This window comes from Phyllobates terribilis, unplaced genomic scaffold (genome assembly GCF_046119375.1).
Source record: "Phyllobates terribilis strain yellow unplaced genomic scaffold, ASM4611937v1 Scaffold_2__4_contigs__length_985480577, whole genome shotgun sequence".
Classification (NCBI taxonomy): domain Eukaryota; kingdom Metazoa; phylum Chordata; class Amphibia; order Anura; family Dendrobatidae; genus Phyllobates; species Phyllobates terribilis.
This window is the reverse complement of record NW_027362762.1, coordinates 882035583-882055903: the sequence shown is the minus strand read 5'-3', so window position 1 is coordinate 882055903 and position 20321 is coordinate 882035583. Positions and strand designations below refer to the sequence as shown.

Below are 20321 nucleotides of genomic sequence, written 5' to 3'. Positions count from 1 at the left end.
GAAAATCCACAGGTAAAAAACGTATGTGTGTTTTTAGTGCATTTCCGAGGTGGAAACTCATCAAAAACGCATGTAATCCGCACCTAAGTATATCAGTAAAGTTTTGTAAAAGCCAAAAACACGAGGAAAAAGCAAAAACAAAGCAGCTTTATTTAAAGCATGGCACACCAACAAGAGACAAAAACAAGTCAAAAACATGATAAAAACGCAATAAAAAAACGCAAGTAACCTAATGTAAATAATAGCTACCGAAATGGGGCAGAAATTCTCCAGAGTCAAAAACTCATCTAGAGCTTATTGTGGGAACGTAGCCTTATACCCTGGTGCAAAAGGGCAAACTTATTAAGGGTATTGTATAGGCAATGCATGGTTAGATCTGTGATAAAACATATGGGACATATTCTATGCTGCATTTTTCATGCTTAGAATTAAGTTGACATTTATTTGAGTTCTGGAGGAAAGTGCATTCATTGTAAAATGGTACTACATGTTTTCTATGGCACAGGCAGGTGTAGTCAGTAAGTGGGGGATCAGCCAACATGAAATATACTGTAGAATGGTGGGTCATGCTGTATTGCATTAGTGTACAGGGCAGCAGCAGACATCTCTGGCACTGCAGCTTTAAGTAAAGCTCCCCCCATCTCTGCTGAGCACTGAGAAGTGGTTAAGTGAATCCAGCTTTTATGCATTTGAACCTGTGCAGCCTCAGAAGAAAGCACCTGCTTTTCCCACGGTCTGTCCTAATGCATGGAGCAGAGGCTTGTCTGGTCTCCTAACCCCCCCTAGTGCTGAGCTCGGCATGTGACCTGCACACAGCAGCCAGGGAAGCCCCCTGCACCTCTGCCCAGCTCTGCCCAGCTCTGCCCAGCCAGCAGCATTCCCCTCCAGTGGAGAGCAGCATCCGAGCAGCTGGATCCTCTCAAGTCTCCGCATCCTTCCCTCTCCTCTGCGCTCTGGAAGCTGCACACTGACTTTCATGGGGATCTCTCTTACCTTCTGCTTTTTTTCCATGACATAAAGCCTGAATGTCATATGTGGATAAGCATTCACTTGTCAACTTGATTATATCTTGGGGAAGAGCTGCAAGTTTTTCTATGGAGAGCCTGGAACATAAGATGTCCTGTCTGCAACCTTGAGCACTGATTCCCCGGAGTGTGGTGAGATAGATGGAATTTCCCTGCCACTGACTTTGCTGGAGAGGATTTGGGAGGAAGGAGATCTGCTGTTTGATGGGAGAGGGGGATGGGGGCTCTGTCATGTGAAGGGAGGGTCCTACCAGGAGCCTTCAAACTTCCCACCTGCAGCCCAAAGCAGAGGTGTAGCCAAGGAGCAGGACTTAGTGCTCTGCAAATGAGTGATCAGTGGGGGGTCGGTGCGCCCACCACACATGATCCACTGCTGCTCATCTCATACATCATGCACAGCTTGCACATCCACAGCCAATACCTCACACTGTCTGCTACCTACTCCCTGCACGTCCAGTAGCCAGGGTGCAAGCTAGACCTGTGCCAAACTAGCACTGCTACTGGCAGCATCACCAGTGGAGTTTCTTCAGGACATAATGCTTCACGTACAGTCTGTGCTGGGATTAACACTTGTCTAGCAGCGCAAGCCATCAGTGCGCACCAGTACATGCACCAGTCATCCTGCGCTGGGCTACTGGCTTCTGGCACTGGCTACCAGTCTATGGCTATTTCCAACACAAGGATGCAGATGGCACTGCAAAGACGACAGATCCACAGGATCAGGGGAGCAGGGCAAAGCTACATGGTGCGCCTAATATAGGCTGGTGCGTCTTATCCTGCGCTACTGGCTCGTGCCTCAAGGTGTAACTGAGCAAGGGACGTTTATTACTGCATGAAGCTGGCTGCCGCATATGTGGACGATCCATGAGTCCTGGTGAGGAGACACCTGGAGACTTTATCCTTCTGTAGGACCTGAAGGTGCAACTTCTTTGGACCTGCCCGCTGGGATCCTGACCTGACACCTGGCACATCATCCTAGACCTTAGGACATTGGAAGCTTGTGCAGAGGTATCTAGAAAGACTATTTGGGATACATTGCTGTTTTGCACAGGACTACTTTGGCAGTTTGACCTTTCTAATTTCTACTGGTGGGCAGGCTCAGTGCCCACCCCCACGGAGCCAGTAATTATTTCTGCCTTGGATTAGTACAGTGGCAAAGGAAGAGGAGCTGGAGTGGTCTTCAGAGGGAGCCAACTAGACATGGGGTCCTGTGATGGGAGGACTCTGGTTTTGAGGGCTTCTCTCCTCCTGACCCTACTCATTAACTACTTTGTTGGCTCCAACCACTTCTCTGATAATCAGGGTAAGGAATTTATTCTATTTTTTTCTAGCCTCCATGCTAATTCTTTGCTATTCATTATATTAAGTGAAATCTATACATCTTCTTTAAAGTAATTTAAATTGCATATCTGTTTAATAAAACATCTCATCAATAATTTACTGCCTGAGCTTAAATAGAGGAAGGGTGTCACAATTAGGTCACATTTGCATAACTTTTCATATATTAGACTATAGAAGATTTTTTTCATGATCTTCCTATAAACCGAGACCAGTGGATATGAAAGCTAGATAGATATAGATAGAATGATAGATATGTGATTGCTAGAGATAGATATGTGATAGATAGATAGATACAGAAATATATATAGATAGATATGTGATTGATAGATAGATGGATAAAAAATTGTAATGTGATTCTGAAGTGTAACATCTTTTAAGTAATACTGAAGACACTTCCAGCAGAACTGAGCCAAAAACTTTAATGTTAGAACTTTTTACACCTGTCTATGAAATTAGTTGTTGGCCACTGAAAAAGTCAACCTGGCTACATTGGTTGCGCAACTGACTCCTAAAGTGTGCAGTATTTTGTCCATTCTTCTATCCTTGAAAGTAGAAGAAAAGAGTCTGGATCTCCAGTACCATGGCCTACTTCAGGAATAGAATTCATTTTTCATTTTTTTTTTTTTTTACTAAAATCCTTCCTATATAAAATTGATCTCCTATTTAGGAGGATTTGTGTTTTGTGGCTTCAGAAAGAAATGTTTGCATTATCTAGTTGTGATGATCAATATTCATTCATAGGGTTACAATGGAATGAGTTTTACCTTGTTGTTTATGTAACATTGTGTGCGCTAGAGGCAAATACAACTGATCATCCTCAAAGCTACATGTAGTAAAAGAAAGTCCAGAAACACAAATATACCGATCACACTTTAATATAACATTGCATTATCATTCAGTACTAATATTGTTGTGCCCACCGGTGCTGTGTGCCACTGCAATATTTATGCTGTATACTACTCATAAGCAGCTAAATATTCCCCTGACACATCCAAGCTTCACAATCAATGGATGCATAATTTCCCTTGTCCTACAAATTTTCGTTTTATTGTGTCTTGGGGTCTATGTGTTGTAAGTAAGCTTATGTATAGGTACAGCTGTGATAATAGATATACTTTAGATTTTTCTCAGTCCAAGACTATACAATATGGATGGAATTATTCAGCTGATGTGATTTGCTATCTATGTAAGTTACTAGTTATATTCTATTTGCAGGAAAATGTTCTTGTTCACACACGCTCGCCAGTTTTGTATCATACAACGTGACACTATGGACAGACATGTCTTCTGGCCTCTTACATATTTATCAGTGTTATTTTGCTATTACATAATAATGTAACACTGTAGTACCAATATATTCTACAGGGAATGTCAAATACCAGTTCCTTTTACTTATAGGCTCACAATCTAATCACAGAATATTCCAAGCTGAAGTGTTGTATTTGGCTCACTCTAGCATTTATTATGCAGTCACTGTTCTATATCTAGTATCAGATATTTGCATGTCCATATTGCACCAATATCTGACCTTTGCGTAAAAAAAAAAAAAAAAAAATTGGTAAAATACAGAAACTGCTTCAAATCACAGTACAAACTCACAGATATACAAATAGAGGTGCACGCACATTAATGTCTACAGTTGCACAACTGACCCCATCTGATGGGATGATTGCTATTTTTTTATCTAGTTGTCCCACCTTACTCATTTAAAAACATCAGTAAAAAACCCATTGTAATTCAATTTGCCAAAACATTCTAAAAAATAAAAGGGCACATTGCTATATAATTACATGGTATGTGTAAGTAACTGATTTATCATGATGAAATCAATAGGTTTCATGTACTAGAAAGGTCACACTGTGTTAGAAGAAACCAACCAAATTACTTTTTATATCCCTTTAAGGGGTATTTATTATATATGTAATGTTATAAATGCGTTTTCAGCCATTTTTTTTTGTTGTTGTTTGGCAAATAATAAAGTAGTTACTAAGTGGTCAAAAGCAGCAGATCAAATATTTAGTTTTTTTTAACTTTTTTATACTTGTTTTCTATTATCATTCGCAGAATATCCCCAATTATTTCCAATTATGTCAAAGTACCCCCCAAAACACTGAACATACTATACGCTGTGTAGCACCTATAGTAGGAAAAACACAATTGAAGGACCGTGCGGGTACCCCCTATGAACAAGGTGTGTTTATAGAGGTACCCGAGTACTACAGGTTTACAAGCTCAGTTTTAAAGAGTTTTTTAAATACATGCCCTATCCCTTTAAGTGTTCTATATAACATGTACACTTTAATATAGTTTAGTAATAATCTGTATGTATATATAGGGCAACTAAAATTGCAGTAAAAAATGGTGTATTGCAGGGGTGGTCTTCTCATAGAGAAGGGCTGCACATTTTAATTCCGGTGAGATATTGTCTTCTCAAGATGGTGGACTATCGAAGACTTTTCACTAAATATCTATCTCGCTCCATAATAATTAAAAGTCTGCTCCAAAGACATACAGATACGGAATTTGGATTGTGAGCCCCAATGGGGACAGTGATAAAAAAAATGCCTGTAAAGGGATGCGGAATAAATGGAGCTATATAAGCGAGTAAAATAAATAATGTATATTGGAAATATTCATCGCATGTGGTTTTACATAGGACTGTTAGTATAGTATGGTCTCATGATGCATAAATCACATACTGTAGCCACAAAGAGTTAAATGAGAAACTCAGTTCTGCCGTGTCTTTCCTTTACGGCACTATTATAGATTATGACCTGAAAGTATTTTTGCACTTTTCTGACTTTATACTGAGTTTTTACAACATAAATACATTTAATCCACTTATTACAATGTTTTCAGCCTTAATTCATAGCGATCTTATTTAATAATCTGAGATAATGCTTCATAATTGTCTGACAAGTTGATGATAATCTTGATAATCTGCATTTCGGTTCACCCTTTTATTTTTATTTCTGCACTCAGTAATTTGCTCCATGTTTTTAGCACCGGTGTCCTATTGTCATCTAATGTTTTGACACAATTACCAAAGCTCGGATTCATTATTGTAACTTTTTTTCTGCCACTACATTTTTTTTCGGTGCTGGGTTTTCATGTATTGAAGTAGATTAATTAGGGACAGTTGATATCTTGGGGAGTTTACGGTGACACTTGTGTCTACGGATGAACACTCGCTCAGAAATCTGATTTTTATCCCATGCTCGGAGTAGATATTTTCAAAACAAAAGCAAAAATCAATAAAATTATAAGCTTTATTAAATGTTGACATTTACAACCATATATCTTGAATGTCAGAATGTCAAGAAATAAGTAATATTTGACTTTTCAATGACTGTGAGATGATATGGTCAAAATGAATACTTTTAATATTCTTTACATTTTTAAAGGTTACAGATCAATGTTTTTGAATACTCGCTGGGAATTGAATGAAAACCAACTTTCCTCATTCCTCGCTAACCCTACACGTACCATATGTTTGTTCACAGCGCTGACAATGAGAAATATACATTTTATGATGAATAAATTTTAGTCTTCTGACCTAGTTCTATAAATTGTATTACATGTGAAAGAATTCAATTATTAAGGTGCATTATGTAGGCATTAAGATGTACTTAGGATGATACTTTCATGGGTAGATGGCACATTTTGCAATTTGGTCCTTCAGAGTTAACCTTAGATGGTGTATGTTTTCATGCCTTCATTTGGGTAGGATGTCATCAATATTGGCACATGAACATACATATAATTTTCCCTTATGGCAATTCAAGTCCGAACCCACAAACCTTTGAGCATAAAATTATAAACCGATTTACACTACAAGGGCATGTTCCATTAAAGTTTATATAAGAAGCCAAAGTACTCCTGTAAAAAGCTTATCCCATCAGGAAAGTCACTTGGGACCCCTCTAAAAGCCAGAACAGAGTGCTGCTATCAAACAGCGACTCTTGTTCTGGTCATCTTAGTCTGTCCATGTGTAAGACTATCAGCTATTTGTTTGAATGGCTACATGCAATACCATATATTGCCTGTAGTGGGAGCTGTAGGGAAAATTAGCAACATATCAGGCATGTCACTCTCCACAAGGAGAAACGTTAAACTTTAGATCTCAGTCAAAAGCCTCACATACAACCAAATCAGATCTCTTGCTTTGCACTGAGGAGGGGCAACACTCCAAAACATGTGCCTACAAACTGAGATTTTGGTTTGGCTTTGATCCTAAGTCATGTGGCAAAGCTCGTTAAAGGATCGATATTGACTTTTAGGATTGCTATTTTCAATAGGCGGCACTAAAATTCTAGTCCTCTTCCTCTCTGAAGAGGCAATTTGCATATTTAATTTCCCAGAGGAGCATTGCATGGCTTACAAGCCTCTTTACACTGACATGCCAGGCTAGGCATGTCAATCTCCACAAGGAGAAATGTTACCCCCTTAAATCCCAACTAAAAGCTGAATTCCCTGACATAAACACCTGTTTTTCAGGGTTCTCCCTCTCTTTACTAAACAATTGTCTATAATGAGACAAGATCCCTACCCTAATTCAAAATACCAAGAATTGTTTGTCTGCTGTCTCTAACATCATGTCCTCCCTCTATCTTAAACTGAATCTCCCGAAAACTGAACTTCTTGTGTTTCTCCCCTCTACTAATCTAACTCTAACATTGAAATTACCTTGGAGGGTTCAACCATAACTCCCAAGCAGCACGCCCGCTGCCTTGGGGTCATATTCGACACTAATCTTTCCTTTACTCCCTATATCCGATCACTCACTCACTCGCTCTTGTCACCTGCATCTTAAAAACATCTCCAGAATCCGACCTTTTCTCATCTTTGAAACTGCTAAAACTCATAGGGTCGCTTTTATTCACTCTCATCTGGACTACTGCAACTCCTTCTGATCGGTCTCCCTCTTACCAAACTCTCTCCTCTCCAATCCGTCCTGAATGCGGCAGCCAGGGTTGTATTTCTGTCCAGCTGCTTCACCGATTCCTCCACCTTGTGCCAGTCATTACACTGGTTACCCATTCGCTACAGGGTCCAAAATAAACTCATCACTCTCACCCACAAAGCTCTCCACAGTTCTGCACCACCTTATATCTCCTCTCTCATCTCTATCTATCGCCCCACACATGCCCTCCATTCTACAAATGACCTACAGTAAGACTATCATCCCCCATAATCCGAACCTTGCACCTCCGTCTCCAAGACTTCTCTCGTGCTACGCCAGTTCTCTGCAATGCTCTACCCCAGACGATGCGACTGATGTCTAGCCCCCACTTCAAGTGTGCTTTAAAAACCCATCTCTTTAAACAAGCCTACCACCTCAACTACTCAGTAAACTATCTTTCCCCTGTTCCTTCCTTCTAAATATTATTCAGAATCTGCTCCCTCTTATTCATCTGTCTCCACACCCTCCATGCACACGATAACTACACTTGATACTTGATTATTGCACTTAAACATACGGGCTGATGATCGGATCATGCTGCCTTATATGAAAATCCCTATTTATTATAATTGCCAGACCTGAAATAACAAGCACTTTCCACCTATTGTACCCCCCCCCCATTCCCTTGTAGAATGTAAGCTTGCGAGCAGGGACCTCGCTCCTAATGTAACTGTTTAAACTGTCTTACCTTGTCTTGAATTTATTGTCTATATATGTCCCCACTAAAATGTAAAGTGCTGCGGAATATGTTAGTGCTATATAAATAATAATTAAAGGGGGTTATAATAATAATAATAAAGTATCATAAGACAAGGCTGTAAGGTTTCCCCAGGGTTTTTTATTGCCGACTTGTATGAGTGTGCATTATTCTAGGGGTAAAAACATCAACAATAGTATAGAACATGACCCACAATCCTATGCAATGAAAAAATGAGAATGAAAAACTTATTGAATATATTAAAGAAGTCAAGTAAGGTGACTTCATACTGTTCTAGGCATGTGAGGTACAGAAGAGAGGAGCACATTGTAGCTCAAGTACTTTTATTAATGTTATGTAATGGAGTCCTTACTGACTGCCTCAACTTTATGCAAAGACCGAAATAATGGATCTGAAGTGCGGAATATGAAATAGATAATAAAATTGTCGGCTAAAGTGGAAAATGGAGTCAAAGACTGAAAAATAAAAGCCAGTGCTACACAAAATAAAGACAGATGTACGCAGAGTTTTATCAATCAGACAAAAGTACACACTCCCCAAAAGAATTAGAAATATTGAACCCACCGATTATTAAAGGGCATCTGTAAACAGGTTTTTGCAGCATGATGTAGGGACAGAGAACCTGATTCTAGCGCTTAGTTTACTTGGTGGAGCGGTTATGATACAATCACTGTTTCTAATAAGTGACACATGGCTGGAATCAGGCTCATCATGGCTCTCTCAGATTACATAGCAAAAACATGGAGAGAGATCACTGTTAATGTTGAACTCACCTAATATAATGAGAAGAATTCTCTTTTTTCCATACTTAATTCTTGTTACATTTTGTTGATAAACAATGTATTTCTGCCCAAAACATAAAATTATCCCCTATATTACTAAACCAAAAGTTTAAACATATTATCCCAAAATTACAACTTATCACTTGCCTACAGGATACATGATAAGGGTCTGATCGATGGAGATCCTCAGTTGGGACCAGTCACAAGAACATGATTTTTTGTAATGGAACGACAGTCTTGCATGCAGCCTCTCCATCCTCTGAGTATGGGGCTGACAAAGCTGAGCTCTACTATTTCCATTAGGCCACAGCCCCACTATCAGTATTTGGTCAGTATTCGGTCAGTATTTTTTCTCAGGAGTGGGTGATAAATGCAGAATTGGTGACTTGTTTCTATTATACCTTTTCTCTGATTGTTCCACTTCAGGTTTTGTCTCCCACTCTTGAGAAAAAATACTGACCGAATACTGACCGAATACTGATAGTGGGGCCGTGGCCTTAGTCCAAATGACAGTGAATAGAGCTGCAGCTTTCACAACTTCCACTCTATATAAATAGGAACCTTTTTGTTGTGGTGGATGAGGAAGGGGCATTTCAGAAATTTTAAATAAAACTATCTTTAAAAAATCACAACAGTGTTGGAAAACCCTTTTAATAACTTAAAGGAGTTGTCGCAAGTTTGGAAGTTATCCGCACTCCTTAAGATAGGGCATGACTTCATGTTCACTATGGGTCCAGCTATTGGGATCCCCACCGATCCCATGAAGCTGGTCCCTAAATGGAGCGGTGGATAATTCACTCATCTGCTCCATTCATTCTTAATTTTAGTGCCGAAGACCAACCGAGCACAACTTGAGACAATGCCTTTTAAAGGCTCTGTGCACTTTTGACATGAAAATGTTTTTTACATTTTCTCCATCTTCTCCATTCTGTCAGTCCGTGGAAATCGGACTGCACTCAGATGTAATCCGAATGCAGTCTGATGTTTTCTACAAACTCATTGACTTGGCATGGTCGAGTCCAATCCTTATATTGGATCAAACTCGGGCATGCTGCAATTTTTTTTTCTCTGGGCTGGCTCTGTCCAAGGAAAAAATTGGACATGTGTACTAACATTGGTTCGAGTGAGATCCGATGATTTGTCGGACAAATATTACGGTTACCCACATCTACCCTAAGGCTGCATGGCGACATGCGTCACATGACAGTGAAATCTCAGTGATACATTGCAACATTGGATTTAATGATTTCCTATGTTGTCGCGTTTTTGACATGCGACATACTGCAACACAGATTCCCAAATGTTTGCAGATGTGTTGGATTTGTTGTCACTGGCTGCAAGTCGTACACGGTGTACTTACCATAGACTTCAATATGTGTTGCATGCGACATGTGACTTTTGTGCAACTTGACTGTAACTTGGTTATTTTATTTACAGCAAAATCAAAGTTTTAAATTAGTCGTACGATTGTGCTTTGAAAAAGACCTCCAGAGTCTATGTGCACCATAGGCGGATTATAATGAGGGCAATCTGGGCTACCGCCCAGGGCCCCGGACCTCCAGAGTCTATGTGCACGCAATGTCTTTTTCATCAGTATTCGTCATTTAACCTGCCTGATAAGGCGCAAAAAATGAAGTAAAAAACAAAACAAACTTATGCACAGTAATGGTAATGTCATTCTATTCCGGCAGATAACCCAGAACACAGCGATCATCTGATTGCTAGGTCCTAGAGGAGCATCGACATTTAGTCATTATAGTGTTAAGGATGGAAAAATCTTTAAATATCATGTTTAACATTTATTACTTTTTAAATATATAAACATTTATAAACTATAATTAGATAATGAAATACTATGTAAACAATGGCAGAAATACCTGTTTTTGAAGAGGAATTAATATTTTTTATCTGAAAAATGTTAGGGTACATATAATTTACTGATAGGCTTTGGTTAACTTTTTTTTGTGGGGGAGGTAGAGAAATAACTTGCCATTGATTTTATTTTATTTTTAAGCTGTTCACTTGTAATAAATAATTAGTTGCCTTTATTCTATTGATTGGTACAATTATAGAATACAATTATAGATTTTTTTATGTTTTATTACTTTTACCCCATAAACACAAATTTCATAATAAAAAAAATATACCTTTTTGTCAAATACCCTGTATGTGGACTTGTTTTTAGTGTGGGACCAGTCATACTTATTACTGGAACTCTTTTGAAGTATGTAGAAATTTTTTTAAGAAGGGAATTTAGAAAAAATAGTTCCTCTATTGTTTGTTTTTCCTGTATTTTATATATAAATAGTTTACTGCACTATTTAGATAACACAGCTTGATTTTTCAGGTGATTATGACTGTGGCAAAACTATGTGGAATTTTATTTTTTTAACTTTGAACTTTTTTTGTTTTAATAAAATTTAATTATTTTTTTTAGTCCCACTAGGAGACTCCACTTTGCGATCTATTGATTGCTTTTATAACATTTTGGTATTTGCCAGAAGGGGGTTAAGGGAGTTGTCTGGAATGAGACAATATAAAACTCTGTTATTGAGTTTTTTCCAACAAAAGTTGTTTTTCTACTTTATTATTATAATCTGTGCAATGGGTTCACTGGATAAAAAAAATTATTATTACTCTATAAAAAAGTAGGAGATGTGAAAAATTCCAGTTGATAAAAAGAAGGGCACATGGAACATGTTATATTTTACAGAATATATTTTTCTATATTATATATATAGAATATATTTTTACATATACAGTACAGACTAAAAGTTTGGACACACCTTCTCATTTGAAGATTTTTCTGTATTTTCATGACTATGAAAATTGTACATTCACACTGAAGGCATCAAAACTATGAATTAACACATGTGGAAATATATACTTAACAAAAAAGTGTGAAACAACTGAAAATATGTCTTATATTCTAGGTTCTTCAAAGTAGCCACCTTTTGCTTTGATGACTGCTTTGCACACTCTTGGCATTCTCTTGATGAGCCTCAAGAGGTAGTCACCGGAAATGGTTTTCACTTCACAGGTGTGCCCTGTCAGGTTTAATAATTGGGATTTCTTGCCTTATAAATGGGGTTGGGACCATCAGTTGTGTTGTGCAGAAGTCAGGTGGATACACAGCTGATAGTCCTACTGAATAGACTGTTAGAATTTGTATTATGGCAAGAAAAAAGCAGCTAAGTAAAGAAAAACGAGTGGCCATCATTACTTTAAGAAATGAAGGTCAGTCAGTCTGAAAAATTGGGAAAACTTTGTAAGTGTCCCCAAGTGCAGTTGCAAAAACCATCAAGCGCTACAAAGAAACTGGCTCACATGAGGACCGCCCCAGGAAAGGAAGACCAAGAGTCACCTCTGCTTCTGAGGATATTTTTATCCGAGTCACCAGCCTCAGAAATCGCAGGTTAGATTAGAGACCAGGTCAATGCCACACAGAGTTCTAGCAGCAGACACATCTCTTCAACAACTGTTAAGAGGAGACTTTGTGCAGCAGGCCTTCATGGTAAAATAGCTGCTAGGAAACCACTGCTAAGGACAGGCAACAAGCAGAAGAGACTTGTTTGGGATAAAGAACACAAGGAATGGACATTGGACCAGTGGAAATCTGTGCTTTGGTCTGATGAGTCCAAATTTGAGATCTTTGGTTCAAACCACCGTGTCTTTGTGCGATGCAGAAAAGGTGAACGGATGGACTCTACATGCCTGGTCCCCACCGTGAAGCATGCAGGAGGAGGAGTGATGGTGTGGGGGTGCTTTGCTGGTGATACTGTTGGGGATTTATTCAAAATTGAAGGCATACTGAACCAGCATGACTACCACAGCATCTTGCAGCGGCATGCTATTCCATCCGGTTTGCGTTTAGTTGGACCATCATTTATTTTTCAACAGGACAATGACCCCAAACACACCTCCAGGCTGTGTAAGGGCTATTTGACCAAGAAGGAGAGTGATGGGTGCTATGCCAGATGACCTGGCCTCCACAGTCACAAGACCTGAACCCAATCGAGATGGTTTGGGGTGAGCTGGACCGCAGAGTGAAGGCAAAAGGGCCAAAAAGTGCTAATCATCTCTGGGAACTCCTTCAAGATTGTTGGAAGACCATTTCCGGTGACTACCTCTTGAAGCTCATCAAGAGAATGCCAAGAGTGTGCATAGCAGTCATCAAAGCAAAAGGTGGCTACTTTGAAGAACCTAGAATATAAGACATATTTTCAGTTGTTTCACACTTTTTTGTTAAGTATATAATTCCACATGTGTTAATTCATAGTTTTGATGCCTTCAGTGTGAATGTACAATTTTTATAGTCATGAAAATACAGAAAAATCTTTAAATGAGAAGGTGTGTCCAAACTTTTGGTCTGTACTGTGTGTGTGTGTGTGTGTGTGTGTGTGTGTGTGTGTGTGTATATATATATATATATATATATATATATATATATATATATATATATATATATATACAAGCTCTAAAACATATACTGTTGCATGAAGGGACCTGCTTGTTGCTTGAATCAGACACAAGAACACAAAGGGCATTCATTGCTGATAAAATGGATGGATCAAATGCTATTGTTTAGTATGTTAGGTATCTTAGATAGTATATATACAGTATATTATAGCATATATTTATTGTGACTGTCACAATTTTTCAGAAACAATCTGAGAAAATTTGCAGCATCCTGGTCCGAAAGTGGTAAATCCACAAATTGGCAATTCAATTGTGAGTGAAATGTTCCTAAATTACCAACATAAATGTTGGCAACTGTATTATAGGCTTGTGGCTACTATAGAGAAGAGTGGTTTTATATCCAATTAAGTTACTCCTTAAAAACCTGAAAGGGGTTTTAGGAAAAGAACAGCATAAAACATGGCAAAAGATCTTTTTTTTCTACTATAGAAAGGGGTAATAGTGGGACCTACATATGGTCCACATATGATTTTTATTATTTAACTGCCTTGAGCCATGGCAACTTGATGGATGAACCATCTGTAGGAAAATCGATCTTGTGAGCCCTAAAATTGTAGCACATACTAAAAAGTATTCTCAGGAATCCCTGATACTTTTGTGCTAGGATATGGAGACCCTCACTGATTTTGGCAGAATCAGCCAACCATATAATGTCTATAGGGGCTTCCTGACTCTTCCCCAACAGATGATGTTGTGTAACCGAAGGATCTGGTTTTGTTGAATTTCATTGGCCGATCCTTTTGTTCCAAAAGGAGATAAACTGCTGCCAATGGAGTATGGCAGCGGCTCTCTCATAGAGAATACAGGAACACTTGGTCGAGCTTCAAAAGAAGTAGCTGTCAGCCAAATGACTGTTCAGCGGACAGCTATCTAAGGCTAGGTTCACACACACTCTTAGATGAGCACTGCGTTAGGGTTTTCATCAGAATCCCCCCCCAAATAAAAAACATCCTGGAATTTTTAATCTATTTCAGACATGCACAAAAATGTGGCAGACCACTGCCAGGACGGAAGACAGAAGTGTCCAAAGCGACTCCGTCTTTCTCATAATAGTAAATGGCTTATTGGGATTTTGTTGGGTTTTCATCAATGCTGATGGGAACCTCAACGCAGTGTTCAGCCAACAGTACGGTATGTGTGTGAACGAAACCTAATACAGTATGTATGCCAGTTTAAGGCTTATTTACACGTCCTATTTTTCTACAAGAAAAATGGACCGATTATTCTGATCAGACTTTGAACAGATTGTGGTCCGAGTGTCATCAGTTTTTCTGGCACATGGAGAAATTTTTAACAATAAGTTTCTCTAGCTTTTCCTTCCTGACAGTCTGTGAAAATTGGATCGCACTTGGATGTCATCTGATTGCGGCCTGAATTTTTTCTCGGGTCCATTGACTTGCATTGCCGATTTTGTTCCGACACTCGTATCAAAAATGGGACATTTTTCCGTGATTTCATGGCCCCATATATTATCACTGGTACGAATTATATCTGTGAAAACCACAGATAGATCTCAAACATGAAAATAGGATGTGTGAATGATTCCTTAGTCTACATTTTCGATCACAGAGTACAACTGTGGTTTAAGATAACAATACGAGTTCTTGGCACCAATCCTAAATCCCTGCTGGTTCAATATTCTACTAATAGCAATGTCAGACTGGAGAAAGAAAGAAGCCAAAGATTTAGATTCCCTTTTTTAAAGCATGACATAAATGTAACAAACAAATACACAAAGGTCTTTTTCAAGCTTAGAAAGTGAATAAGTGTAGGTGCACCATAATTTTTAGCTCTAGTCTTGTTTTGACATGTTCTTACGATCACAAATGGTAATATCCAGACTCATTCTTAATGTAGACATCTCAGCTTGTGGCTTTATAATGGTGCGAGGAGAACTAGTAAGAAACTGTGAAGTCTACAGGTACTGTGAGAAAAACTCCTCCTAGGTCTCCTGTAAGAGATAGGTACACTTTATGTATGACTTCTGTTGGAGGATTACCAGTCTACATATTGGCACTATAGTCAATATAATGAAAATATATTCTCATCTGATAATTGAATAAAATGAATTTTCTTAACTTATTCTAAATATCACAAAAAGAAAAGGTGCAGAACTGTTCACACTAGTAACGGTTGTGTACATGTTACTCCTGGGATGGATCACTTCTGAAAAAGTAGCTTATTAGTCGGTGCCCAGGTCATTCACGCGAACATGAGTTGAACATTTTTGATTGTTGGAGGAAATAGTCCCCTTTGAACACCATATAAAAGTGAGTTAGTGTGTTGAGGTCAGTTATGGCTGTTTACTGTGTCTTCAAGGATATATGAGGGCATTTTTTTGGCCAACGTTACACTATGTAGTTAACCAAGTTGGCAATGAACATAGCTGTAAAGAGTGCGTCGAGCATGGCATAGGAAAATCTCTGAGCTACAGTCTGAGCTAGGATGTGCATGTGTTAGGGCTCGTTCAGATGAATGTATTTAAGGTCTGCGCACTGTCTGTGTGCCAAACGGGTGGTATACGGACAGCACAAGGACCAATGAAAGTCAGCACGTGAATCTTTTTATACCGAGCCAATGGTTTGCATGTAAAAAATTGCAACATGTGCAACTTTATTCCATATTCGAGATCAGCTTCGCCCACTATCAGTCAATGCGTGCGTAAAAAATGGATCACATACAGATTACCATCCATGTCATGTGGTTTTTACGGATACATTACAATTATAAGGAGAGGAAATTGTATGTGTCCTTTATTGGTTATTAAATTTCTCATGTAAAAAACAGATGCCATACAAATTGATAAAATGGACATACGGATTGCATACGGTTGAAAAAAATGGACACACTGATGGTATACGGATAACAATATGGATGAAAAATCACCATTTTTTTCTGGAAATCGAACAGATGATTTTGCATACGCTTTTGTTGATCGACCTTTTGGTCAGATGCACACGACTGTATTTTCGGTCTGAGTGCGATCGGACAAAACATCAGACTGCACTCAGACTGATGTTATTCTTTGGTGTCGCGCACATACCGATTTCTTTTTTTCGTTGGACTGAGGACTGCGAGGAAAAAATCAAAGCATGCTAGATTTTTATCCAATATTCGCAGCAAACTCGGCCATGCAAGCGCGTACTAACAGAATGGAGAAGATGGAGAAATTTTGTTCCCCATCTAATATGGGAGAATCAGATCACACTGTGCTGACACTTGGATCAAACTCGCATCAGAGTGTGATTTGCATAATGATCCCGATTCTGGCGGCTGAGAGAATCTACCGCCATCTGACCATAGCCTTAGGAAAGGTGATTAGCCAGCTTTACATGTCATCTAAGCTCAGATTTTCTTTTTTCAAGCTCTAATGCTTCATTTTTCTGCACTTCTGACCAGTAGTAGTTGGTCAGTGCATGCTTATTGCCATAGAGCGATGAAAATAATTGGTTGGAACACAATTCTGGCTCTAATTTCCATGTTGACCACTAAACTATGTTCAAATCCAACATGTCCAGTCCTTGTTTACCACCACAGCAGAAGCTGGGCTAACATCGGGCATCGACAAATACATTTACTTGTCAGTGGTGCCCTTTGGATTTCAATAGCATTAACAGTGCCGATTATTATTTAATATCCATAGCCAGATTTTATCACCCACTCATATGACATTATGGGCTTTCACCAAATATTGTGCTGAGATGCCACCACCAACCTTGATCTATGGCATGTCAGAGGAAAGAAATGCAGAGAGCATTTACAAATGTTACAATATGATGGGATCTGAATTCCATCTTACATAAAGATAATTACAGGCTGAATTACCTTCAGCAATTTGCAAAATTGGAGGCAGGCCGATTACAATACTTTATTTGATCTACAGTAGATCAGAATGTCTTTTGACTTGTAAATCATGTTCCATTTTTATGTTTCTGTTCTTTTATTGCTGTTGTTGTAAAACGGGAAATTGCTTAACAGAGCATTTGGTTTTTGTGAAAAAAATGTAATCATGCTTAAAGATTCTTGTTGAATTTGCAAAAAGCTTTTTCCTTTTCTGTGTAAGACCTCGGGATTGGGGCTACAGTTGTCAATCAAATGTTCTCTCTAGCGTTAGCTGAATCTGTCTTTATTGTACCGCTAGTACATGCTAAACAGAGAAGAAGGACATACTGTTCCCATCACTGTAATGGATTGAGCAGCTCAAAATTTTGCCTAAAATGGCAGAGAGTTCTGGTCTTATCTGCTGACATGACTATTTTTCTCATCTGTCCTTGGTGTCTCTACCCTTGTCCTGCAGCAGAACCAAGTGGCCTACCTAGTCTCTACAGTTGAGACACATGAGACCATCGTCGGATGAAGACTTGAAAGTTTGTCATCCATTTCTTCTGACATTCATATTCAGTCTGGCTGAACATTCATGTTTTCAGTAGGAAGAAAAGATTAAGCCAATGCCAATAATACTGCAATCTGAAGCTTATCTCGTCAACAGGCAGTTGACATCCAGCTGTTTATTCTTATTTTGCCCGTCATCTACCATCAAAAAGAATAGGGAGGTCCTCAAATATAGTACATTATAGAGAACCTGTCAGCAGTATTTTGCTAAGTAAAGTTAAGAAATTGCTATATTGGCACTAAGATACTGATTAAATTCATATCTGTGGTGAATAAATCTGTTTAGTGGTTTTTGTTTAATCAGCGTTTTAAGTTTTCTTGTAATGATAGTTCTGTGCACAAGGGCAGGACTGTGGGTAGCAGTGGCGTACCGCCAATGGCGGCAGACCACGCCACTGCTATAGGGCCCGTGACCGCGGGGGGCCCGTGAGCCGAGGGGCCCCAAGCCGTGGGGGGACCCAAGCAGCGTGGGGACGAGTTGTATAGGTGAATATTGGTGGATAGTGGTGGGGGGAGGGAGGTTGCGGCAGAGCGGAGCACACACAGTAGCTGCTGAAGCAGCTATCACGTGTGCCCGCTGCTAAAGGGACATGAATATTCCCTCTTCTCCACTCCCATGGGCGTGGAGAAGAGGGAATATTCATTCTCTTTATTAGTGGGCACGGAGGAGCGCTGAGCCGCAGCTCCTGCTGACAGTGTCCGCTACTAAAGAGAATGTATATTCACGCTTCTCCACGCCCATAGTCCTGGCTTGGAGAGGAGTGAATATGCCGGCAGCAGCAGCTCACCTCGGGATCTGAGAATGCGCGTTGCTCAGATGCCGACATGAGCTGCAGCAGACAGGACGCAGCGCTGGAGGAGAGGTGAGGAAGGAAGGTGAGTATTAGTGTTTATTTTTTTTGTGTGTGCAGTGATTGAGGGATGAGGGGGCCATATATACCAGGATTGGGGGTTTGGGGGGGCCACACATACCAAGATTGGGGGATTGAGGGGGCCACGCATACCAGGATTGGGGGATTGAGGAGGCCACGCATACCAGGATTGGGGGATTGAGGAGGCCACGCATACCAGGATAGGGGGATTGAGGAAGCCACACATACCAGGATTGGGGGATTGAGGAGGTCACACATACCAGGATTGGGGGATTGAGGAGGCCACACATGCCAGGATTGGGGGATTGAGGAGGCCACGCATACCAGGATTAGGTGATTGAGGAGGCCACGCATACCAGTATTGGGGGATTGAGGAAGCCACACATACCAGGATTGGGGGATTGAGGAGGTCACATATACCAGGATTGGGGGATTGAGGAGGCCACACATGCCAGGATTGGGGGATTGGGAAGACCACACATACCAGGATTAGGTGATTGAGGAGGCCACACATACCAGTATTGGGGGATTGAGGAGGCCACACATACCAGGATTGGGGGATTGAGGAGGCCACACATGCCAGGATTGGGGGATTGGAGAGAACACACATACCAGTATTGGGGGATTGAGGAAGCCACACATACCAGTATTGGGGGATTGAGGAAGCCACACATACCAGTATTGGGGGATTGAGGAGGCCACACATACCAGGATTGGGGGATTGAGGAGGCCACACATACCAGGATTGGGGGATGAGGGGTGCCATATGTACCAGGATTGGGGGATGAGGGGTGCCATACGTACTAGGATTGGGAAATTTACTATTAGCTGCTGTATTTCCCACCCTAGGCTTACACTCGAGTCAATACGTTTTTCCAGTTTTTTTTGTAGTAAAATTAGGGGCCTCGGCTTATACTCGGGTTGGCTTATTTAAAATATACGGTATTTTAAAAATCAGTGAGTACGTGGTGCCCATAATACTGCAGGACTGTGGGGTGCATTATACTATATGGGGGCTGCATTTTACCCTATGGGGTGTGTAATATACTGTATGGAGGACTGTGGGGAGTGAATTATATTCTATGGAGGACCATGGGAAGTTCATTATACTATATGGAGGATTATGAGGGGCGCATTATACTATATGGAGGATTATGGGGGCGCAATATACTATATGGAGGATTATCAGTGGCTTATTATACTATATGGAAAGCTATGTGGGGCCATTATAATATTTTGAGGGCTATGTGGGGGGCCATTATACTGTTTGGAGGGCTAGTGCAGGCCATTATACTGTATGCAAGCCCATTATAGTGTATGGAGGGCTCTGTGGGGGTCACAGTTGGGGGATCATACTGTGTTGGTGTCACCATACTTTGCCTTGGGAGTTGAAGTGGGGTACTGTAGGGTCATTATACTGTGCATGTGGAGGCTAATATGGAGGAGTGCACCATGGGGGTATCATACTGTGTTTGGGGGGCACTTTTGTTGGCATCATACTTTATGGGGAAATGAAAGAGGGATCTAGGACTTTAGCAGGAGGAAAATTACTATGTAAAGGCTGGAAAGTTGTGAGATCTGCTCTTCTGCGACACAGGCAAATAATTATTTATTTGGGGGGGGCAATTAGAGCTTCTGCTATGGGGCCCCATGATTTCTATGTACGCCCCTGGTGGGTAGGGTCTTTTCTTCCTGTCTGGCACCTCCGTCTGCGTCATGTGTTTGCATGAAAGGGCACTGATCCGTCAG

General features: G+C 40.1%; 1 protein-coding gene across 2 annotated transcripts in view; it reads left to right on the top strand.

The window, feature by feature from the left end:
- The first annotated feature begins 662 nt into the window (after positions 1-662).
- The window catches only part of EPHA6 (EPH receptor A6), a 1434803-nt gene continuing 1415144 nt past the window's right edge, over positions 663-20321 (top strand). Inside the window, exon 1 of one of the 2 annotated variants that reach the window (XM_073668175.1) lies at positions 663-2328. In XM_073668175.1, coding sequence (XP_073524276.1) covers positions 2226-2328 — 103 coding nt within the window. In that variant the 5' untranslated portion in view covers positions 663-2225. The remainder of the gene's footprint in view (positions 2329-20321) is intronic. The other variant, XM_073668176.1, reaches the window with a different exon arrangement.